General features: G+C 42.4%; 1 protein-coding gene across 1 annotated transcript in view; it reads right to left on the bottom strand.

Moving 5' to 3' along the window:
* EDEM2 (ER degradation enhancing alpha-mannosidase like protein 2) overlaps nt 1-22,972 on the bottom strand; it is a 31,475-nt gene extending 8,503 nt beyond the window's left edge. Inside the window, 8 exon segments of the mRNA XM_030309719.1 lie at nt 5,178-5,302; nt 6,825-6,966; nt 8,740-8,951; nt 11,774-11,899; nt 16,886-16,991; nt 20,591-20,630; nt 22,460-22,570; nt 22,783-22,972. Of these exon segments, the coding sequence (XP_030165579.1) occupies nt 5,178-5,302; nt 6,825-6,966; nt 8,740-8,951; nt 11,774-11,899; nt 16,886-16,991; nt 20,591-20,630; nt 22,460-22,570; nt 22,783-22,889 (969 nt within the window). The 5' untranslated portion in view covers nt 22,890-22,972.
* Nucleotides 22,973-25,792: the final 2,820 nt, after the last annotated feature.

Below are 25,792 nucleotides of genomic sequence, written 5' to 3'. Positions count from 1 at the left end.
AAAATAAAGGTATATTGGGGTGCCTGGGTGGCTCAGTCAGTTAAGCATCAGACTTTGGTTCAGGTCATGATCTTGTGGTTCATGAGTCCGAGTCCCGCACTGGGTAAGCTCAAGCCCCACATCGGGTAAGCCCGAGCCCCACTTCGGATGAGCCCCACTTCTCTCTCGCCCTCCCTGCCCCTCATGGGATTCTCTCTCTCTCTCCCTCCCTCTCTCTGTCCCTTACTCACTTGCCCCCTCTCTCTCAAAATAAAAGAAAAAGAAAAAGAAAGGTATAAAGAGATCACCTTTAACCTCACCACACAGAATAGTTTTGATATCTACCTTTCCACTTTGTATTCATTTTTTTAAAGTTTATTTATTTTGAGAGAGAGAGCATGTGTGAGCAGGGGAAAGGCACAGAGAGAAGGGGAGAGAGAATCCCAACTAGGCTCTGTGCTGATAGCACAGATGACACAGGGCTCGATCATGTGAGATCATGACCTGAGCAGAAATCAAGAGTTGGACACTTAACTGACTGAGCCACCCAGGCGCCCCTCCAATATGTATTCTATTCAGAGTTATATAAATATTAAAAAAAAAAAAAAAACAGAGAGGAATAAAAAGATAATTATCCTCTTAATCTTACAGTACCTGCCGTTTGCATCTTTGTCTTCTCTTTCTTAACACACAAAAACAGAATTCTATAGAGTTGTAATCAGAGTATACTTAATATAATGCCTTCTTGTGTATTTTTTTTGTTATTGTTAAATCTAAAGAATCAAATTTTTTAAAAATTTAATTATCACTCCTAATTTCTCACTATAGCCTAATAGTACATTTCATTCCTTCGTGTTTTCTTAATTCTTGTTCACTACCTCTTCACGTAACATAGGAATTTATATATACATTTTTAAATTAAAGTTGTATAATGACCCATTCCATTAAGATACAATCATTTATTTGTTCCTCCATTATAGGGTACTGGATCATTTCTAAGTTTTCTTTGTCATGAACTTTGCTGTTAGGAATATCTGTATGCATCTTTTCCCTTTTGAATTATTTTCTTGGGGAACATCCACAGAAATGGAAGTCAAAGGGTGTGATCTGTGATATGCCTGGGTTGCACAAGAAGGATTCCCAAGAGGAATGTAGTCACAAATAGTTTTAAGGCAATAGATTTCCAGATCCTCTGCTTTCCTAAAATGGATCTGCCTGAAAAGATACTTGTAACACAAAGGCAGGCTATCTATTATCACTGTTTCCTTCGCAGTTATCCTTCTGCCATTTGACAAAAGCCAAGATGGACCTACCAGCAACCTCTAACCTTCCTATTGCACACTGTCCTGGGGAATAAAGATTTCCTGAGCACCAAACTAGGTTAAATTTAAAATATCGGTGTATGGCATTCTTCTCAAAGCTAGCATAAACAATCCTAAAATGTGTATGGAACCACAAAAGACCCCGAATAGCCAAAGTAATATTGAAGAAGAAAACCAAAGTGGGAGGCATCACAATCCCAGACTTTAGCCTCTACTACAAAGCTGTAATCATCAAGACAGCATGGTATTGGCACAAAAACAGACACAGACGAATGGAATAAAATAGAGACCCCAGAATTGGACCCACAAATGTATAGCCAACTAATCTTTGACAAAGCAGGAAAGAGTATCCAATGGAAAAAAGACAGTCTCTTTAGCAAATGGTGCTGGGAGAAGTGGACAGCAACATGCAGCAGAATAAAACTAGGCCACTTTCTCATACCATACACAGAAATAAACTCAAAATGGATGAAAGACCTAAATGTGAGACAGGAAACCATCAAAACCCTAGAGGAGAAAGCAGGCAACAACCTCTTTACCTTAGCTGCAGCAATTTCTTACTCAACATATCTCCAAAGGCAAGGGAATTAAAAGCAAAGATGAACTATTGGGACCTCATCAAGATAAAAAGCTTCTGCGCTGCAAAGCAAAAAAACGACAATACTAAAAGGCAACCGACGGAATGGGAAAAGATATTTGCACACGACATATCAGATAAAGGGCTAGTATCCAAAATCTATAAAGAATTCACCAAACTCCACACCCAAAAAACCCAAATAATCCAGTGAAGAAATGGGCAGAAGACATGAATAGACACTTTTCCAAAGAAGACATCCAGATGGCCAACAGACACATGAAACAATGCTCAACGTCACTCCCTATCAGGGAAATACAAATCAAAGCCACACTGAGATACCACCTCACACCAGTCAGAGGGGCTAAAATTAACAACTCAGGAAACAACAGATGCTGGAAAGGATGTGGAGAAACAGGAACCCTCTTGCACTGTTGGTGGGAATGCAAACTGGTGTAGCTGCACTGGAAAACAGTGTGGAGGTTCCTCAAAAAATTAAAAATAGAACTACTCTATGACACAGCAATAGCACTGCTAGGAATTTACCCAAGGGATATAGGAGTGCTAATGAATAGGGGCACATGCGTCCCAATGTTTATAGCAGCGCTTTCAACCACAGCCAAATTACGGAAAGAGCCTAAATGTTCATCAACTGATGAATGGACAAAGAAGATATGGTTTACATATACAATGGAATACTACTTGGCAATGAGAAAGAATGAAATCATGCCATTTGCAGCAATGTGGATGGAGCTGGAAGGTATGCTGAATGAAATAAGTCAGTCAGAGAAGGACAGATATCATGTTTTCACTCATATGTGGACCTTGGGAAACTTAACAGAAGACCATGGGGGAGGGGAAGGAGAAAAAAATAGTTTCAGAGAGGGAGGGAGGCAAACCACAAGAGACTCTTTAAATACAGAGAACAAACTGAGGGTGGGTGGGAGTCTGGGGGAGAGGAGAAAATGGGTGATGGGCACTGAGGAGGGCACTTGTTGGGATGAGCACTGGGTGTTGTATGTAAACCAATTTGACAATAAATTATATTAAAAAATAAATAAAATAAAAGATCGGTGTAGGTGTTGAAAAAAAGGAAGGCCCTGAACACTGTGTAACAAAGTCTTTTGCATATCAGAGGGTTTCCAATTCTCTGCCTGCAAAAAACTGAAAGAGGAACTGGTCAAATTGTCAGCAGAGAGATCATTAAAAATGATTTTTGATGACAGATTAAATGATTATTTTTATCATATAAAGAAAGAACCACATAATATTGCCAGTTTTGAATGGTTGAATACTGGTAGTTTTATATGGTTCAATCTATTTACTCAATGACTACAAAGAACTGAATGATAATGCAGTAATCAAACTCCTTCCATTTCCATCTAATTATTTATGTGTATAGGCTCCTCAGCACTTACATCTACAAAAATGAAAATAGGAATGAATGAAACTTTTGATACACAACCATGTCCCACTTCAGCAATATGTATTATTCACACACAAATACACAAACTACTTAAAATAAAAAAACCCTCATGGGGCGCCTGGGTGGCTCAGTCAGTTGGGTGACTGACTCAGGTCATCATCCCAGGGTCAAGGGATGGAGCCCCATGTTGGGCTCCACGCTGAGCATGAAACCTGCTTAAGATTCTCTCTCTCTCTCTCTCTCTCTCTCTGACTCTTCTCCTTCACTCATGCTGTCTTTCTAAAATAAAAATTTTTTAAAAATTTTTTTATTTAAAAATAAAAAATAAGGGGCGCCTGGGTGGCGCAGTCGGTTAAGCGTCCGACTTCAGCCAGGTCACGATCTCGCGGTCTGTGAGTTCGAGCCCCGCGTCAGGCTCTGGGCTGATGGCTCAGAGCCTGGAGCCTGTTTCCGATTCTGTGTCTCCCTCTCTCTCTGCCCCTCCCCCGTTCATGCTCTGTCTCTCTCTGTCCCAAAAATAAATAAACGTTGAAAAAAATAAATAAATAAAATAAATAAATAAATAAATAAATAAAAAATAAAAAGGCCCCAAACTCTCATTAAGAAATGTATTTCTGATTAAATTGTCTTTATGTTTTACAATTATTTATCAAAAACCGTAAGCTCTTAATGTGGCTTTAATCATTTATGTACTAATGATAACTAAGTCAAGAAGAAAACAAATTTAATACTCAGAGCCTATGGTCACACAGGAAATTTAAAAGTCTTTTAAATCTCTATGTATACAGAAATTTTATTACAGAGACATATAATAGGGTATAAATAAAATTTATCCAGCATAAAAATGTAACAACTAGGATAAAATTCTGTTGTGGGAGAAGAATGAAAATAGGAGTTCAAAGAGAAAAAGGAATGGTATGTGACTATTCAAACTCGTAAGATTAGGGGCACCTGGGTGGCTCAGTTGGTTAAGCATCCAACTTTGGCTCGGGTCATGATCCCACGGTTTGTGAGTTCGAGGCCCGCATCCCGCTCTACACTATCAGCTCAGAGCCTGGAGCCTACTTCAGATTCTGTGTCTCCCTCTCTCTCTCTGCCCCTACCCCATTCTCTCTCTCTCTCTCTCTCTCTCTCTCTCTCTCAAAAATAAAAATAAACATTAAAAAAATAAAAGTAAACCTGTAAAATAAGAAGGTTGGCTAAAAGTGCATAATGGGGGACTAGTTAAATGAATTGCACTAGTTAAATGAATTGTATCAATTTAATACAATATATGCATTTGTTAAAAAAGTAAAAGTAATCTAGATGTATCAACAAGGAATGATCTCTAAGGCATATTCAGTGAAAAGGTACATGGCATATTTCTATCTGTGTAAAGAAAAAAGGTGGACGTAAACATGCATATGTTATGCTGGTTAAATGGACTCCAAGATCCTGCCTTTCCCACTGCAACTCCATCAGATCATGTAATGGAAAACAATAACGATGGCACGCACAGCAGCCCCAGCTGCTTTCACACCCTTTCTCAGGCCTGCTGTCAAGAATGAGGAGATGTGACAGAAATGTCCAGTGGAGAAACAGTTGTTGCCAATGGCTATTACCACACAGCCTGGAAAGACACTCTCCACTTTAAGTAGTATAACATTTCACAGCAAATTGGAAGCTCAGTACCCGATACCTTAACACTCCCCTTGGAAAATTCAGCTTGGCAGAATCTGAAGTTTGTCTCATTCACTCTAAGTCTCTCTTGTCTCTCCACCCCACCCTTAGAAAACAAATACTCCAGCAACTGAAGTACCTTATTTGACTTATACCTCAGAATGAGCTTGCTTTGCCAGTTCCAGAGAAAAATGGCCACCTCTCTGATCATTCCTACCTGAAGACCAGGCCAGTAGGCCTCTAGGGACTGGAAGACCGGCATGGACACAGTCCCCTTGTACATCTGCACCCACAGGTACCAGTCATCGAAGCGGGTGTAATTCCGAATGGCTTTGTTGTATTCTGCAAAGGAGATGCAAGAAGACACGTCGGTGGTGAGGGAGATGAAAGGCAGGTCTTGACAACAGAAGCACGGCCTTACACTTTTTGCAAGACCATATTTTGGTGTAGCTTCAAAGCACCCTAGGATGCAAGAAGGCACAGAGGAAGGAGCATGGGTTCTGGAGCCAAACGTCCAGACTCAAATTCCAGCTCCAGCTTTACCACTTGCTAGCTGTGACCTTGGGCAAAGTCTTCCTTCTAACGTCTCAGTCTCATTATCTCTAAGGTGGGGAGAGTAATGATACACACCTCACAGGATTGCTCAATCCCATTCACTCAACAATACTCACTGCACATCTACTAGGTACAGGCACCTACGGGTGGCAAACAAGACAAAATCCAGCCCTCAGGGCATTTACATTCTAGTGGGAACTTGAACTTTTACCTTCCCTTAGAATGTAAATCCATGAAGGCCAGGACTTCGTTTTGTTTATTGTAGAATCCCCAGCACTAGGATACTGCATAATAAATATGCACAATAAATTATTATCTTAACAAAGTACCAAATACACATGCAAATAAATGAGACAATCTCAAATAGTGTTGTAAGAATTAAATTAAAAAGTCCATGTTTGGTGCTTGGCACAGCACTTCACATAATGGTATTCAATAAATATCTGCTGAATAAATGAGTGGTTGCTGTAATAATTATTATTAGGTAGGTGCCCAACAATTCCTCAATATCATTATTATTAGTGTCCAAGGGCCTAGAGGGTAAAATGCTTTTATTTGATGGGCATGAATCAACTACCTACCTCGTCCAAAGCATTGTGGGAAGCAGAAAGATGAATAAGGCATAGACACTGTGCTCGGTAGGAAGAGCTATAACTGTGGATGACAGCTGACTGCGCAAAAGGTGCTGAAGGTCCTACATTCTGAAGGAGGATCAAGCTACTTTGTGGGCAAGGTGACATTTCAGCTGGGCCTTGAAGGGTGAATAACATTTGGACACATCAAGACAGGAAAAAGGTATTCTTGACAAAGGAAACACATGTGCAATGGCCTGGAAATAAGAAATCCAGGGTCACACATGGAGAATGCAGCATAGTTCACTTGGCTCTTGCAGGAAGGCCTGAAGAGGTATAGTGGGCCTCAAGTAGGCAGTACAAGTCCATGGTGGTAGGGGCGCCCGGGTGGCTCAGTCGGTTAAGCATCCGACTTCGGCTCAGGTCATGATCTCACAGTTTGTGGGTTCAAGCCCCGCGTCGGGCTCTGTGCTGTTGGTTTCGAGCCTGGAGCCTGCTTCGGATTCTGTGTCTCCCTCTCTCTCCACCCCTCCCCGCCTCATGATCTGTCTCTGTCTCTCAAAAAATGAATAAACATTAAAAAAAAATTAAAAAAAAAAAAAGAAGTCCATGGTGGCTCTGAACGCAGACTCATATACTCAGAACTGGTTCTGTAGGCACTTGGGAGCAACTGAAAGTTTATACACATGACAATGGGAAAAATCATGGCAAAGGCCTCCTTACCCCGCCCTTTTTACCTAGGAACATGGCCATGAGCTTCTTATCCTGAAGTAGGATGGCTCCTTTCACCAGGTACTCAAAGTAGGAATCCACGCCAGCCCCAATGCCCGAGTCCTGGGCCACCCACTTTCCAGTGAGCACATCAATATGGTTGCCAACCTGAGAGAGAGACAGAGACAGAGACAGAGAGAGAAACTTAGTCCCAAAAGAGGGCTCAAGACCAAACAAGGATCTCTCCATACCCCTGACTGGCCAGTCAGATGCAAGGCAGGCACCCCAGTGCTCTCGGGAGACATGCAGGCTATTGGGGTGTGGGGTTGGAAGACCACAAACTCTTATCAGTATCAGTCACTGATTGAGAACTGCTCCAGGTAGCATTACATCTTGGAACTTCCAGCTAAAGGCATGCAGAGCAGGCTCCAGGCCAGAGAAGGCCCATAGGGAAAGAGACACTGTCAGAAGACAGGCTAGTGTGCACAGAGAAATGGTAGGGGTTGAGAGGATATGGGGTCCACTATGGTTCCAGTGCTGAAGAAAAACCTGCTTGTGTTGGACTTACTAAAGGAGTTACCGTAGGTCTCCAGAGTGGCATCTTCTTAAGGGATTTTCAAGAATTCCCCATATAAGTTTCACTTTCAAGCTTAGAACCAGACTTGCACAAACCATGTCTCTATCTGAATACTTTCAGACAACTCAGTCTTTGCAAGTCATAATGACTCACCGGAGGAAGTATTAATACATCAACATTACTGCTAAAGTAAACTGACGATCAGAGAGGTTGAGTGACTTGTCCAGGGTCACATAGTTTCGATGTAGCAAGGCCTGGGGTCAAAACCAATTCTGACTAAATCTAGTGCTATTTCCTGGACAGCTTTGGCTCCATTACTGTTAGTTTCACTGGATTATCTGATTTAAGAGCTGAAACCAACTTTAGAGATCATCTGGCCCAAAGCATGTTCAATTTCCATAGGTTAATAGGTATTAGAGAAGAAAGGGAAGCTCTGGGTTCAAATAAGCTTAGAAAACGTTGAGTTAAGCAAAGTTAAATAGATTTTACTTACTGTAGGATTTCACAATAACCTTTCACCTGTTTGTGTTCGTTATGATTCTCCAAAAAAAGGATGCAACAGTTGACCCTTTAACAATGCAAGTGTCGGGAGTGCTGAGCCCCACACAGTTGAAAATGTGCGTATAACTTTGGACAGTCTAAAAATTTAACTACTAATGGCCTGCTCGAGTGGAAACTTTACTGATAATATAAAAGTCAACTAACACATATTTTGTATGTTATATATATTATATACCGTATTCTTACAATAAAGTAAGCTAGAAAAAAGAAAATGTTTTGAAAAAAATCATATAGAAGAGAGAATATGTTTATAGAATTGTACTGTAAAAAATCTGTGTGTGAGTGGGCCCATGCAGTTCACAAACGTGTTTCTCAAGGGTCAACTGTATATTTAGTATTCCTCAGACTTAACTGACCAGGAATTACCTTTTCATACAATGGCCCACCATTCAACATGTCTCGGCACTGGTGTTCTAAGAAACACAGTTTAACAAAAACAAATAGACCATGAAAATGAGGGTCAGATGGGCTGGCGATCTAAGGTTGCCATGTGAGTCAGGGGCATGAAGCCTACAACCTGCTTCCTAGAAGTCAGAGAAGTTCATGGAACCTAACCTCTACAACACAGCTCCCTTTCCCTGCCAGAGGATGTGCTCTCTCTCATGCTCTCTTCCCCTGTCCGAAACTTGAATTAGAGGCTTGGTTAACTTTCAGTGTCCTGATGCTAAGTCCTAGACCACTGCTGAGGTCACCCTAAGTGTCTCTTGGCTGGGCTGCAACTTGTTGCTCAGAGCCCCAAATCTTACAAGCAGGGGCTCAGGTGGCCGACTTGACTCAGATGGAAAGGGTGGCAGCCGACCTACCAGCCCAATATCTGACCGGCTCTCCCAGAGGCGCATGAGGGCCACTCTGGCCACATCTTCGAACACGGGGTCACCAGTGAGGCTGCTCAGGGTGGCAAATTCTACAATGAAGGTCCCGATCCCTGCTGTACAGGTGACAGGGGTTTCTCCCGGGTTCACGCCATGAAGCAGGTTCACCGTTCCATACGGCATGCCAGTGGGGGTCTGAAATGCTGAACAATCACAAAATTATGATCCCAGACAGGAGCAGGGACACAGGGATGGTTCAACACAGACCCAAGCCTGAGGCCTGAGCCAGCACTTCCCTCTTTATCTCCTGGATGATCTGCTAGAGACTGAGCCAGAGAAGGATACAGGTCATGACTGGAGGGTCCTTAGTGGCTACCTAACCCAGGTGTTATCAAGCACTGCTCGACATGACCCTCTAGCCTATGATGAGGAGAAAAGCAGTGGGCTATGCTCCCGGCTGCCACACCCACGCACGTTCACTTTAGCTAGAGTAGCTCTACTTTTATTTAATTCACACCATGCTCTCAGAGGCCAGCCAGGTAACTCAGTGTGAAGCAGGTGGGGTTGAAGCCACAGGAAGTGACAGGGCTGTGGCACACTGAAGAGCATGTTCCATTAGAATCCATTCGTACACTTTTCTGTTTTGGTTTTTTTTTTTTTGAGTTTTATTGAGATATGATTGTCATATAGCACAGTGTGAGTTTAAGGGGTATGGCATAAAGACCTGACTTAACCTATATTGCGAGATGATGAACATAGTGAGTTAATATCCATTACCTCGTATAGATACAAAAAGAAAAACTTCAGTTTTTTCCTTGCAATGAGAACTTTTAGGATTTACTCTCCTCGCAACTTTCAAATATATCACATGGCACTGTTAGCTATAGTCATCATGTTGCATGTTACAGCCCCGGTACTTACTTATTACTGGAATGTATCTTTTGACCACTTTGATCCAATTTCCCCTCATATACTTTTCCAAGTGCAATTATAACCAAATGAAACCTATCTGCAGACCCTAAACAGCCCCAGAAGAGCCAGTTCGGGGTCCCTGCTCTAAATAGTTTAGGAGGAGGGGCACCTGGGTGGCTCAGTTGATTGAGCGTCTGACATCAGCTCAGGTCATGATCTCACGGTTCGTGAGTTCGAGCCCTGCATCAGGCTCTATGCTGACAGCTCGGAGCCTGGAGCCTGCTTCTGATTCTGTGTCTCCCTCTCTCTCTGCCCCACCCCTGCTCATGCTGTCTCTCTCTCTCAAAAATAAACATTAAAAAATAAACAAACAAATAGTTTAGGGGGTAAATTATTATTATTATTTTTTTTAAGAATATAAATCACTAAACTACTGATGTGGTCCAATCCTCAGTTTACAGGTAGGAAAAGTCATGCCTGTAAGAAGTGACTCAAAGGTCATACAGAAAGAGTCAAACAGAGCTGGAATGGGAATGCCTGCCATGCGCCCACTCCTTTATGCTCTGCCCATCCCACCCTGGTGCCTTCTGATTCAAGGCAAGGAACTGGACAAACAGCCAAAGACAGAGATTTCCTCTCTAGACCAAAAGGTCAAATAACCCCAGAGCAGCCTGTGCGTCACCAAACTGTGAACAAAGTTATCAAAACTTCCAAGAACTGTAAGGTCTGGCTACTCTCGTAAGTGATAAATTTGCTGAGTGGCAGGCACCAATGGCAAGGAAGGAGAATGCAAGTCACAACCAAGAAGGGCTCAAAGAATATTTCAGAAAAGTCAGGCAGTGTTAAAAAAAGGGGGAGTGACAGGGGCGCCTGGGTGGCCCAGTCGGTTAAACATCCGACTTCAGCTCAGGTCATAATCTCACGGTTTGTGGGTTTGAGCCCCACGTCAGGCTCTGTGCTGACAGCTCAGAGTCTGGAGCCTGCTTCAGATTCTGTGTCTCCCTCTCTCTCTGCCCCTCCCCCACTCATGCTCTGTCTCTGTCTCTCTCAAAAATAAACAAACAGGGAAAAAAAAGTTAAAAAAAAAAAAAAAAGGAGGGGGAGTGACAAAATCCTATTTCTTTACCTGAATGGCAGATACCCTGGGGCTTGCTCCAATATGTACTTTCCAGTATGTACATTTCTCAATACAAAATGTTTTTTAATGATTCAAAAAAAAAAAAAAAAAAAAAGGAGCAACTAAGCAGTGTGCTCTATGGATGACTCACACAGGATATGATGTTTGGAAGGAGACACTCAGGCCATGAGCCGTGAGCCGTGAGTGGATCTGAACCCAGCTCACTCACTGTCCTCCACTCGTCTCCAGAAAGGGAGAACAGTGATGGCCCAGAGGCTGGTGAAAGCACAGAGTGATGTGTTTGGGTGTGAACAGCCCCAGAGTCTCCACCACGCCCTGAAGAGAACACAGTGTCCAGCTGATGCTATCGAGCCCAGCTGCTGCCCCACCAGACAAACACACTGAGGCTTGACCTGCTGCCCTGGACACAGCTTAGCTCCAAAACGTGTCCCTCCCATTTCAGTGGCGTTTGAGGTTCTCCAGGCACTTTCTCCTTTCTGACCTCATTTTCTGCCTCCCAAAAAGCCAATGTGGCATGCAAGCAGGAATTATGAATCCCTTTTCAGAGATGGGAAAACTGAGCCAAGGAGAGAAGAATGGCTTGGTCAAGACATTGGCTAGTTCAGAACTGGGGGCTCCTAATGTGCAGCTCAAGGCTTTTCTCTGGAACCCTTTTATTCCAGCAGTGTGTGGGCCTGAGCGGGGGCAAAAGGGCTCACTCAAATAGGAACAAGAATCTTCCACCCACCAGGCCGGCCTTCAGCCCTCTCCTGCAAACAGTAATGAGGTCAGCTCATCCATCCTGGGCCATGGTCTGACAAGCCCTCAAAATGCCCAGGACTCTCCTGACTTCCATGGTGGGTGGCCAGAGGTAGAAATACTAACTGTTTGGATGAGGAACAGAAGAAAATAGCTCGGCATTGCCACTCTTGTCTCCAGCAAGAGAAGCAGGATCCAGTGGACTGCATTTCTCCCGCATGTCAGTGTGGGTCTTACCTGGGAGGAGTTTTCGGGCTGCCTCCTCAGCCATCCTCAGGAGAGGTCCAGAGCAGGGCCATCCGGCCTCTACTTCCACTCCAGCCTTCTTTGATAGCAGGTGAGCAGACAGAAGCCCTCCTACCACTACAGATGGCACAAAACACAAGTGTCAGAGTCCCAAGGACCAGTTTTTCTCTTGTGTCAATTAAACCTACATACTCTGTTGAGCGGCTTGCTGGGAAGGGGCTAGAGCCACCTAGTGAAAGAATCCCTTAATCCCACATATTGGTGCAGTGTTAAGTTCACAAATTCTCTTCTTGGTGGGTCACAAAAACAATGGCTATCACTTTTTTTTAAAGTCCCTACTGTATACCAAGCACTAGGTACTACTGTCTCTTCAAATGAAGATACTGAGGTTCAGAGAGGTAAAGTGACTTGCCCTGGGTCATCCATCTAGTAAGTGGTAGGGCCAGGTCTGTCTGACTACAAAGCCTGTGCTCATTCCACTCAGTCACTCTGTCTCCCAATCCCCCTAAGACCCGGGGTGAGGGGCAGAGTAGTTATTACCTTCATTGTATTAATTAACCTATTTGAATTTATTACACAATACTTAGGACTTGTAAAAAGCCATAAATGTTCTGTATCTGGAAATATGGCTAAATAGATATCCTGAATGGCCCTCTCATTGCAAAAAAAATCTTGTGACCTTGAGCTTCAGCTTTCCCCTCCTCTTGGCAGAGGGGGAACAAGAGACAAAGGCAGGACCTACCAAAGTGGAGAGTCTGATAAAAGATAACCTCCATAAAGTTGGGATCTGAAAGAATTATATACTCTGTGTAAGGATGGATCAGAATAAACCCTACCCACCTCCCCTAGTATACAGTTAAGGAAAACTGCAGGCCTCAAATCTTGATGCCAAATAAAGGGAAGAAAAACAAACAAACAAATCTCCACTAAGAATTAGTAACTACAGGATGGTACTAAGGTTTACAACCTGAATTCATACCAACTAAGTAGTCCAGGAAAACTCAAACCTTTAGCATAAGTCAGTTTTTGGTAGACAATGCCTCCAGCCACATGGAAGAAGTAAACAAAAACTCTAGCTGAAAGAATTCACCTTCAATCTAGGCCTCAAAGAAGCCCAGGGATAAAGTCTAGGGAATGAGTGCACATTAAAATCTAAATAAATCACAAGACATACGAAGAAACAAAGCATTAGGAGTACGAGCCAGCAAAAATGACAGTAGAACAAGACTTACCAACACATCAAATACTGGAACTATCAGACACAGAATACAAAATAATTATGTAGAAATGTTTAAAGAAATAAAAGAAAGGCTTGGAATAGATGAGTAAGTAGCAAGAAATTATAAAAATGACCAAGCCTAGGGCTGCCTGGGTGGCTCAGTCAGTTAAGCATCTGACTTTGGCTCAGGTCATACTCTGTGTCTCACTCTCTCAAAAAATGAATAAATGTTAAAAAAAAATTTTTTTTAATTACATAGGCATGTTTTTCTTTTTAAGTTTACTCATTTTTTAAAAAAAATTTTAATTTTTTTTTTTATTTTTGAGAGAGAGAGACAGAGTGTGAGCAGGAGGGGCAGAGATAGAGGGAGACACAGAATCCGAAGCAGGCTCCAGGCTCTGAGCTGTCAGCACAAAGCCCGATGCAGGGCTCAAACTCACGGACAGTAAGACCATGACCTGAGCCGAAGTTGGACATTTAACCGACTAAGCCACTCAGGCACCCCAAGTTTACTTTTTTTTTAAAGTAATGTCTACACCCAACATGGAGCTCAAACTCATGACCCCGAGATCAAGAGTCACACACTCTTCTGAGCCAGTAGGGCATTTCTACATAGATAGGTTTATTAGCAAATAAAATATATCTGAAGAGAGAATTAGTGGACTTGAAAACAGATTTCAAAAAATTACCCAGAATGCAACACAGAGAAACAAATTTATTTTTAAAACATACCAAAGAGATTTGGAGGATATAGTAAGAAGGTATAACAAATATCTGGCTGGAGTTCTAAAAAGAGAAGAGGGAGGAAATGGGGAGAGGCAATACCTGAAGAGAAAATAGTTACGAACTTTTGAAAACGAATGACACAAATTCTTAGATGCAGGAATCCCAAGCAAGATAATAAAAAGAAATCCACATTTATGCACATCACAGTAAAACTGCAGAACACCAAAGAAAAAAAAGATTTCAAAAGCAGAGTCTGTGTAATAATGATTGTTAAGGCTAAGTGGTGGGTAACCCAGTTAATTATATATATTTTCTCTACTTTTATATATTTTTTTAAAACTTCCATAATAAAAGTTTTTAAAATGAAGGAACAGCCAGCATAAATAAAACCAATCATCTGCAATGTAACAATTAGATTGACAGATTACTTCTTAATAATGACAATGAAATGAGAAGACAATGGAAAGATTTCTTCAGTGTGCTAAGAGAAAATACTATCAAGTTAGAACCATATGTCCTGCAACGTTATCCCTCAAAGACCAAACAAAGGCAGTGAGATAAAGACATTTTATATAGGGGCTCCTGGGTGGCTCAGTCGGTTAAGTGTCCAATTCTTGATGTAGGTTCAGGTCATGATCTCATGGTTTGTGAGATGGAACCTCACATCAGCTCAGAGCCTGCTTGCGATTCTCTCTCCCTCCCTCTCTGTACCTCTCTTCCCCACGGCCCCCTCTCAAAATAAGTAAATAAGCTTAAAAAAAAAAAAGACATTTTATACAAACAAAAGCTGAGAAAATCTTCCAAGAACACACGTGCACTAGAGGACATTCTAAAGGAAGTACTTCAGATAGAAGGAAAGGGATCACAGATGTAAAGTCTGAGACACAGGTAGGAAAGATGGCCAAAGAAATAAATATAGAAATTTACAAGTAAATATAGAAATAAATCTAAAACGTCAAATGTATAGAACAGCAATAATGTATGGAGGGCTTAAGACAAAAAACTAAAATACATAATCTATAGCATGTGGGTCAGGATATTCTCAGAGCCAGGTTTTGTACTATTCAGGAAAATAAAGATTTTCATTAATTCTGTAATGTTTGTTAAATTCGTAATGTTTGTTAAGTTTTCCAGGAAACTATTTAAAAAGTCAGATACTGAGCATAGTCATTAACAAGAGGAAAATGGATAAGGGGGAGAAAAGTCAACCTAAAGAAGGCACACACACACACACACACACACACACACACAAAAGAGGATGAAAAGAACACAGAGAAGATGGGACAAATAGCACAAAATAAAACCACAGAAATGAATGCAAATACCTAAGTTATTATAGTAAATGTAAATGGATTAAATGCTTGAGTTAAAAGATCGTCAGAATGGGTAAACAAACAAAATATAATATATAATTTATAAAAGATATATCTGATCATAAAAATACAGAAAGATTGAAAGTAAAAGAGTAGAAAAAGATACCAGTCAAATGCCAACCAAAAGAAAGCTGGTATAATTATATAAATATATATAATTATATACATATGATATGAATATACCAGCATATATATATGTATATATGTACATATGCTGGTATATTCATATCAGCAATAAAGAAATATTCATATCAGCAACAAAGGTATAAGGTATAACAAAGGTATAAGGCAATCTTAGCTTACAGAAGATAAATTGGGCTCTGAAGAAAATTTGAGGCCGGCAGTGAGCATGGCCGCAAACTCCCATCTGATCCCTAAACCAGGATTTTATATCATGCTGTCTTTGTTCTTTAATTTTTTTTTTTTAATTTTTTTTTTCAGCGTTTATTTATTTTTGGGACAGAGAGAGACAGAGCATGAACGGGGGAGGGGCAGAGAGAGAGGGAGACACAGAATCGGAAACAGGCTCCAGGCTCTGAGCCATCAGCCCAGAGCCCGACGCGGGGCTCGAACTCACGGACCGCGAGATTGTGACCTGGCTGAAGTCGGATGCTTAACCGACTGCGCCACCCAGGTGCCCCTGTTCTTTAATTTTTTAAAAAACTGTTATCACATGTCTGTAATACAAGTTTCATTGCAAAATACGTACAAAATAAAGATGAGCAAAATGAGGGAGCAAAAAATAACAGCCTCCAGAAGTGACAGTTTGTTAAGCCACTGGTGGTCTAGGAGTTCACTACAAATAAGGGTTGTAGTAGCTTTATGAGAATCACTGGAAACCTGCTAAAAATATTGATTCTAGGACCCAACCCAGAAATCCAAATTCATTAGGTTTAGACTGAAACCTAGACAATTCAACTTTTATTTATTTATTTATTTATTTATTTATTTATTTATTTATTTATTTTAAATTTTATTTATTTTTGAGAGAGACAGAGATAGAATGCAAGTGGGTTAAGGGCAGAGAGAGAGGGAGACACAGAAGCAGAAACAGGCTCCAGACTCTGAGCTGTCAGCACAGAGCCCGACGTGGGGCTCGAACTCACAAGCTGTGAGATCATGACCTAAGCCAAAGTCAGATGCTCAACCAACTGAGCCACCCAGGTGCCCCACAATTCAACTTTTTAAAAGGTCCCAAATAGTTCTGATGGGCAGCAAGTTTTGGAAACTAATGCCCTAGACTTGCACTACATAATATAATCATGAACCGTGAACCACGTCACTATTTAAATTTAAATTTGTTAAAATTAAATGAAATTAAATATTCAGTTCCTCAGTTTCAGTAGACACATTTCAAATGTTCACTAGCCAGGTGCAGCTACTGGCTACAACACTGGACAACACAGACATAAAATATTTCCGTCATCACAGAAAGTTCTATTGGGTAGCGCTTCTTAGGCAATAAGTTCCAAGAAGGCGAGGATTACATCTTTCTTGTTCATGGCTGTATGCCTAGCACCAAATACATGTTAAATATGTGAGTAATTCTGGCACATCTCTTTCCAGTCTCTTCTCTGTCCCCTGCTCATGTCTGAAGCTGATGGGGGATCCTGAGACCTCCACACCCCACCCTCTAGGAGGAAAAAAGATCTCTCTTCAGTCACGGGTTTTGGCCAAGTGCCCTGGCAGGGTTGACCCTTAAGGTTCTATTTACCACCTCTTGGTTTACACAGAGGCAAAAACTCCACACTCTTTTCTTCCAAAACCCCAGCAGGCAGCCCTCACCTCGGATGTTGGTTTCAAACACGGAGGCATTCACATCAATATCAAAGTCTACGTTGTCCTGGAGCACTTCAACCACTCTTTGGAATTCTGAGACATTCCCCAAAATCTGGAAGAGAAGAAGGTCTTGATAGTGAGGCTCTCTGAGGCTTGAAGGCACTGAAGATCGAGAGTCTGGGATCCTATGCTGGTGTGGCCATCACTTATTCAACTAAGATCTATAGTTTCTGTTCTAGTACTGGTGACAGGAGAACGAAACAGTGAGATCTAGAAACCACGGAGACCCAATACCAAGAGACTGGTTAAGTCAATTCTTAGTTACCAATTCAAGAGTCCTTATGTACCCATTTAGTGGAAACAAGAGAGACTGTAGACTGCATAGTTTTGACATTTGCAGCAGATATCTGTTGTTTTTAAACTTCTCTGGTCACATTCATCCTTGTGGAAAACACTGCAGGTTGGTTGGCCCAACACAGATTCCCAATCTCCTTTACCCTGGTAGGTTCCCAATGTGGTGGCTGAAAATCCAGATACTTGCTTTCTCAGCCTTCTTTGCTGCTAGAGGTGAATGTGTTACCCAGCCAATGCTAAGCCTTGAGAAGTCTACTGGGGGCACTTCTGGGGAAAGATTCTGTTTCCCTAATAAAAAGGGACAGATACCGCTGGCATGTTGTTTACTCTTCTTTCTGCCTTGAAAGCAGACTTTACTTCTAGAGCTGTGGCAGCCATTTTAGACCATGAGGTACTAAGCATCAGAATGAAAGCCAATACCCTAATGATAGTAGAATGGAAAGATACAAAGAGCTTGGGTCTCTGACGGCATCACTGAACAGCCAACCCAATGCTAGAAATTACCTCCAGACTTTCTTTCACTCGAGAAAATTAAACCCTTTTCATTTAAACCATCAGCCAAATGCAAATCTGATATCTTTTATTCTGATAGTAGTGCCTCAACTTGAGATATCACTCTTTTTCCACAGTCACTCTTGCAGTTTGGGAGAGGCTGACTCCAGTCCTTCAGTAGCAAGAATGGGTACTTGATCTGGACCACCGGACTGTATCCCTTGGCCAGTGACTGGTTCAGGAATGAGTGTGTAACCCAAGCCAGATCAATGAGACTCAACTTCGGGAATTAATTCAAAAGGGCTGATTCCTCCCCCACACACAGGTTCCTGACTGAGTGGGAAGTAAGTTTGGAACTACTGATGGCTACTCTGCCAGCATAAGGAGCGCCTGAGAACACAGCTAACAAAGAAGGCAGAGATAGGAGACGGAAAGATTCATGAAGACTTGTTCATATGCCTGGATCCAACTGATTCTGAGGCCAGCCTTTACCTGGACTTTTTAGTTATCTGACTCAGTAAATTCCCTTCTTTGTCTATATTGGTTTGAACAAGGAACCAAAACAATCCTGTCTCAGCATTCAAGGCCCTCGATGTTTGGACTCAAACTACCTTTCTGACCATGTCTCTCGCCGTTCATCTTCATCTAACCTATCTTCATCTACTTCAGGAAAACTATAACCACTATTTTCCACTTTCTTGCCTTCAGACATGCTCTTTCCTTTACCAGAAATCCCTCCATCCTATGTCTGCCCATTTCCAAATCCAATCTACCTTTGACTGTCTAAATGTCATGTCTCTAGGAAGCCTTTGATCCCTCCAGCTAAAAGGAACCCTCTTCGCCCGTTAAAAGACTCCAGTAACTTTATCCACACAACTCTTAGGGCACCTATTTCTTTCCACATGAAGAGAATCTTGCCTGGGAAGGAGCCTCATTCTTTCCTGCATTCCCCCAGGGTGCCAAGCGCAGCCCATGAAGCAATTACTCAATGTTTACTGAATGATTACATGAATCTTTTTCCACAGTGCAGTTAGTAATCTTCTCAAAACAGAAATCTGAGCATTTCCTGCCCTCTACTTCAAATATTTCAGTGGCTTTCCATTGCTGTTAAATTAGAAATCAAAATCCTTAACACAGTGAACAAGGGCATCCATCATCTGGTCCCCAACCAGACCCCCGGCTCCACTTTTCTTCCTGAATTTCCTTCTCCACCTCCCAGACATAATGGCCCCGCTTCAATTCACTGCCTTTGCCACACTCTCTCCTGCCATAAGGCCCTTGTACAGGCTGTACAGGCTGTTCCCTCTGCCTGGAACACTCTGTCCTCCCTCACTTCCCTAGTTGACACTTGCTTCTCTTTCAGATCCCAACTTAAGTGTCATTCTCTCTCCCTTCTCTCTCTGCCCCTCCCCTACTCTCACTCTCTCTCTCTCTCAAAATAAATTAACTTAAGAAAAAATAAAAAAAGAAAAATTATATCTTCAAGGTGATCATAATCATGTAAATACTATTAATATATAAAAAGGAGAAGGGGTGACAGACCAGAAATAGTGAAATATGGATAAAGTTGTTAAATCCTCTCTTGTGGCCTTTTTAAGGAGGATGATTAAGACTTGGAGTCCTACAGAATTAAACTCAAGTCCTAGCTCTGCCACTTCATAGCTGTGGACCCTGGCCAAGCCATTTTACCTCTTCTCAAAATTTATTTTTTTTTTTCAACGTTTTTTATTTATTTTGGGACAGAGAGAGACAGAGCATGAACGGGGGAGGGGCAGAGAGAGAGGGAGACACAGAATCGGAAACAGGCTCCAGGCTCCGAGCCATCAGCCCAGAGCCGGACGCGGGGCTCGAACTCACGGACCGCGAGATCGTGACCTGGCTGAAGTCGGACGCTTAACCGACTGCGCCACCCAGGCGCCCCTCAAAATTTATTTTGAGAGAGGCAGAGACAGCATGCGTGGGGAAAGAGCAGAGAAAGAGGAAGACAGAGAATCCCAAGCAGGCTCTGCAATGTCAGTGCTGAGTCCAATGTGGGGCTCAAACCCACGAAACCGAGATCATGACCTGAGCCGAAACCAAGAGTCAGACTCTTAACCGACAAAGATACCCAGGCGCCCCTGCCATTTAACCTTTCTAAGCAATAGATTTCCTGACTCGAAGAAGGAGTAAAGGATGTACCTTATGGGGTTGTTAGAAGGGTTAAACAAGATAATACACACAAAGTGCTTAGCACAAGCCCTACACATAACACACTAACTAGTTACTGCTATTTTTATCACTGAACATGTCCAATTAGAATGTAAGCCTCTGAAGGGGCACCTGGGTGGCTCAGTCAGTTAAGCACCTGGATCTTGATCTCAGCTCAGGTCATGATCTCAGAGTTCGTGAAATCAAGCCCTGCAGTGGGCTCCGCGCTGACAGTGTGGTGCCTGCTTAGGATTCTCTCTCTCCCTCAGCCCCTCCCCTGAGCATGCATGCACACACTCACTCACTCACTCTCTCTAAAATAAATAAACTTAAAAAAAAAAAACCCCACCACATTTATGTTTAGAATGTAAGCCTCTGAAAACAAGGAGGGTCTCAAAGTCTCTGTATACCCCAGAGAGTTATACAGGCCTATCACAGTTCTGTGTTCATGACAGGTGTTCTGTAAACATCTGCTAAATAAATGACCCTGAATACATTTGGAATTCATCATTTCCCTCTATCTAGCTGGGCGACCAGAATCTGAAGCTTTGGAATACGGAGATGAAAATAAAAGGCCCAAGTGAAGAACTTGTTTTTCGCCCACAGTCAAGCTGCCAAAAGAGGAAGGATATTGGTTGCACAACCATGGTGAGGTAAAGGAACAATCAAGACACTTACCAGCAAGGTGTCCAGGGCATCAATTAGCGTCAGAGAAAAACTGTAAAAGGACAGAAATTCCAGCTGCTTAGTAAGAAAATCAAACACAAGCTATGAAGGTTGCCCCAGATCAGATACCCCCAAAACTAGTAAGTGAGGCACAGTGATGACTCTTCCCGTCCCAGTTTCCAGTCACAACAGAGAAACCCTAGTGAAAATTACCAAGAAGCTCTGACCCATTTAATGCACTTGGGAGGATGGGCTGATGTAGCTCAACTGTGGTTAAACATATCACCTATATTCACTGGCGTTCTTCTCTGCCATGGGGAGGCAGTATAAGATTGTGGCTAAGAGCACAGGCTTTTCCACATCTAGGAATTTATCTCAATGTGCACAGAGCTGTATGCTTGAGAATGCTCATGGCTGTACTGTTTAGAAAAGCAAAAAGCTAGAAATAACACAAACATATACCAGTTGAAGAGTGATTAAATTGTAGTACATTTAAACAGAGCAAAACTATGAAGTTGTAACAAAAAATTGTTATCTATTGTTCTATGGGCTAATATTAAAATATTCAAATTATATTGTTAAATGAAAAAAGACGAAGGATAGAATAGGCAGTGAGGTATGTTTCTATCTGCATTTTCAAAAAGAGATATATAGACAAAAAGCAGATTAGCAGTTGTTTGGGCCAGTGGTGGCGGAGGAATGAACTACAAAGCAGCACAGAGAACTTTTAGGAAGACAGAAATGTTCTCTATCTTGACTGTGATAGTGGTTACTAGATGCTTCAAATGGGCACATTTTATTACATGTAAGTTACGACTTTAAAGAGTTAATTTAAAAAGATACACATACACATATGATGGTAGAAACCAAAAATATTTTGGGGAGGATACACAAGAAAGTTAATAGTGGTTGGAGTTCTAGGGTATGTAAGAGACTTACTTTATTGTATATGATTTTTTACTGTTTGAATTTGCCTTTTGCTTATATATATTTTCCAACTAAAAAGAAAAAAAAAAGGAAAGAAAACTAACACACATTTTGTTGATTACTTAACTTCTCCAATCCTTAGCATACTCATTTGTAAAATGTACAAAACAACACTTAACCCCTAGGGGTGTTGAGAGAATTAAATGAGAAGACACAAGTAAAATGCTTAGCACAGTGTTTAATCAATGTCAGCCTCAGCTAAACGCAATGATCTTTCACTCAGCAAGGAACAAGACAGAGAATTCCACCTCATAAGTTTTTATTCTAGTGGAAGTAAGAAAAACAAACTAGTAGCAAGTGAAAATGATAGCATCAGAGAGTGAGAAGTGCTAATAAATAAAAAAATAAAATAAAATAAAATAAAATAAAAGGGGTGATTTGTGAGAGTGACCTGTAGGGGGTGGGTAGTTAAGGGAGCTAATATTTAGGTGCCATTTTGAGCTGAAATCTCAAGAAGCAGTCAGTAATGTGAGGGTAATGGGGGAAGTGTGTTTCAGTTACACTAACAAATGCTCTGAAGAGTTACATCCCCTCCTGGGCCAGTTTAACCAATTACAAAATGAAGGGGTTGGGTCTTTTGATTTCTTGGAAACCTTCCTCGACAGCCTAGGACTCCAGAGGTTTGTCCAAGTCCCCAGGCTGGTGCCTGGTACTGTCATGGTTGGAGCTCAAAGGTCCAGTCCACCAGGCTAACCCAGGCTTTTTCCACAGTGGGATCCAACTTTCCAGGAGGCTGGGTGGATCCTGGTGGATTGGAGGGAACGTAGCCTCACCCTCGCTAGCTTTTCTGGAATTGGCGAGGAGACCGTGAAGCCACCGGCCCCAGGTGACCCGCCCGCCTAGGAACCGTACTGCCAGACCCCAGCCGCCCCCTTGCTCCTCCACTCGCACTACCTGCCCCAGGTGTCGTGCCCGTCACAGGTGAGAGGTCGCAGCTCGTCGTAGGGAAAGGCATTCTCGAGGTAGCTGTCGTAGGCGTGGTAGAACATGGCCTTGACTCGCTCCCTGGTGCGGGGTATGAAAAATGAGGCAGGGGAAAGGACAAGAATAGGGCGGAAAATGGGAATCACCACCTGAGCCCAGTGGCGGGGTCTGAGCAGGTCGGGGTGTCGGAGGGGAGGGGCGGGGGAGTCCTAGAACGTTGGGAAAGGAAAGGGACCGGGTCTGCGCTTCCCCTTCCCCAACTCTGTAAGGGATAGGAGCCTGACCCCTTTCACCTGTAGTGGGCGGGGTCGGGCGCGGTGCCACCTGGACCTGGCGCACCATGGTGCAGGGGCAGCAGCGCGCACAGGAGGCCGAGCGGGACAAGCAGCCGGAAAGGCATAGAGCCCGTGTCCTGTCAGCGCCGCCGCCGCGGTAGCAGCCACCGCCACCCGCTCATCCTGGGAGCCTCTGCGGGGTGTTCCGGGAATCCGCGCCACTGCGCCTGCGCGCCGGGAAAAAAAAAAAAAAAAGTCACCCACTTCCGGACTACAAGTCCCAGAATACAATGGGAGGCGGAACGTCGGCAAAGAGTATCTTGGGACAGTCTCCGAAGTGGAAATCAACGTGGCTGAAAAACAGTGGCTACTACAGATACTATAATTAATTAATGTTTTAGTAACAGCATTTGTTAAGCGCTTATTGTGTACTAAGACTGTATTGAATACTTTAAATACATTATTTTTTTTTCAACCTCCTTATAGACATAAAGACAGGACAACAGGGACTCAATGTTGAGTGGACGTATATAAAGAATGGATGAATAATGTTCAGACATTACCATTATTAGGCATATTGAGTTTCCCAAGGCAGTTCCCTGATGATTGTGTGAGGTACAACTTACTTCCATTTATTTGTCCAAAGCTGCTACTCAATATTTCCAGAAATCCCTTTAAGTTCTACGAATTGACGAATTCTTGTCATTTCTTTCCTCCCATTTCGGATGAGGTCACATAAGTATGGTCTCTTCAGTCTCCATCCCAACTCAGAAGCTTCCCTCTCCCAAACCCCTGGATCATCTCAGTGGTAGCAGGCATTTAGGGCATCCCAGATGAGAATGAAGACCCTGGGGCGCTATAGCTTTGAGAGGTTTGAGACCAATTTTTCCATTTGCCTTTTGGCAATATCCCAGATTTTGGTCAGTTCCCAGACTATGGTTAGTTTATAGCAACACCCATGAGTTTGGGCAGTGTGATGTGCAGTAGAATCAGTCCTGGATTTGAAGTGAGATCTGGACTTCAATTTCAACTTTACCACTTACAGCCTCTATGTAATCCCGGGCAAGCCTGTCCCCTTATCTGGACCCAGCTTTCTCATCTAAAAAATGAGGAGTTTGGGCAAATGGATATATGAGATCATTTTAACTTGAGCTGTCTGTGATGCTAGGATGGCCATGCTGTTTGCTGAAAAGCCAGATAGAAGTGGCAGCTAAGTTCCTTTGAGTTGGAATGAAGGCGAGTTTGTTCTCCTTTGGTCCATCATCCTTAAAAATATCCCTCAGATAGATGTCCCCAAATGCCATCAGTCGATATGAAAAGTAAAACTCTGGGGGCACCTGGGTGGCTCAGTAACGTAAGGGTCCAACTTCAGCTCAGGTCACGATCTCATGGTTTGTGAGCTCGAGCCACACACCAGGCTCTATGCTGACAGCTCAGAGCCTGGACCCTGCTTCAGATTCTATGTCTCCCTCTCTCTGCTCCTCCCCACTCGTGCTCTGTTTCTCTTTCAAAGATAAATAAACATTAAAAAAATAAAATTAAAACTCTGACTTCACGGAGACAGCTTGAAGTAGTACAGTATAGAGGTTTAAACTGTGGGCTTTAGATTGAACAAACCTGACTTGGAGTTACTACTAGCTCCATCACCTATTAGGAGTGTGGTCCCATCATTTTGTCTTTTGAGCCTCATTTTACTCATTTGTAAAATAGGAATAATATTAGTACCTCCACCCCCAACAGGATTATAAGGATTCAGGGAGCTAAAGTGCTTGTCATAGTGCCGGGAAGAGGAAACACTAAAAAAAAAAAAAAAAAAAAAAAAAAAAAAATTAGGATGTTTTTGGCAATTCTTCTTGGAAGGGCCAGATGGTAGGGAAAGGAGACAACAGTAAACTGAGACTTGGATAACAGCACAAGGGCACTCTATTAGTTTCCTGTGACTACTGTAACAAATTACCACAAACTTGGTGACTGAAAGCAACAGAAATTGATTCTCTCTCAGTTCTGGAGGCCAGAAGTCTGAAATCAGTTTTACTGAGCCAAAATCAAGATGTTGGCAGGGCCACATTCCCTCTGGAGGCTCAAGGGGAGCCCTACCTCTCCAGCTTCTCCTGGAGAAGAGAAAGTTGCTGGCATTCTTTGGCCTGTGACCATATCACCCCAATTTCTGCCTCTGTCTTCACATCACCGTCTCCTTCTCTGTGGGTGTGTCTCACTACTCCCTCCACTTGTCTCCTATAAGGACACTTGTGATTGCATTTAGGTTCCACTTGAGTAATACAAGGTAACTTTTTGAGTAAACTCCATACTCTTTTTTCAAAGTGGCTGCACCAGTTTGCATTCCCCCCAACAGTGCAAGAAGATTCCTCTTCCTCCACATCCTTGCCAATGCCTTTTGTTTCTTGTGTTGTTGATTCTAGCCATTCTGACAGGTGTGAGGTGACAGCTCATTGTAGTTTTGATTTGCATTTCCCTGATGATGAGTGATGTTGAACATCTTTTCATGTGTCAGCCATCTGTATATCTTCTTTGGAAAAATGTCTATTCGTGTCTTTTGCTCATTTTTAAATTTGATTATTCATTTTTGGGGTGTTGAGTTTTATAAGTTCCTTATATATTTTGGATACTAAGCCTTTACCACATATGTCATTTGCAAATATCTTCTCTTATTCTATAGGTTGCCTTTTAGTTTTGTTGATTATTTCCTTCGCTGTGCAGAACTTTTTTGTTTTATTTTATTTAGTTTTATTTATTTAAATGATCTCTACACCCAATGGTGGGGCTCAAACTCCCAACACTGAGCCAGCCAGGCACCCCAGAAGCTTTTGATTTTGATGTAGTTTATTTTTCCCAATAGCTTATTTTTGCTTTTGTTTCCCTTGCCTCAGGAGACATACCTAGAAAGAAGCTGCTATGGCGAGTATCACTGCCTGGAGCACCTGACTGGCTCAGTCGGTAGAGCATGTGACTCTTGTTCTTGGAGCCATGAGTTTAAGCCTCACATTGGGCATAGAGTCTACTTTAAAAA

The sequence above is a fragment of the Lynx canadensis genome, chromosome A3, assembly GCF_007474595.2.
Source record: "Lynx canadensis isolate LIC74 chromosome A3, mLynCan4.pri.v2, whole genome shotgun sequence".
Classification (NCBI taxonomy): Eukaryota; Metazoa; Chordata; class Mammalia; order Carnivora; family Felidae; genus Lynx; species Lynx canadensis.
The sequence above is the reverse complement of the archived record's forward strand: the minus strand, read 5'-3'. Positions and strand labels throughout refer to the sequence as shown.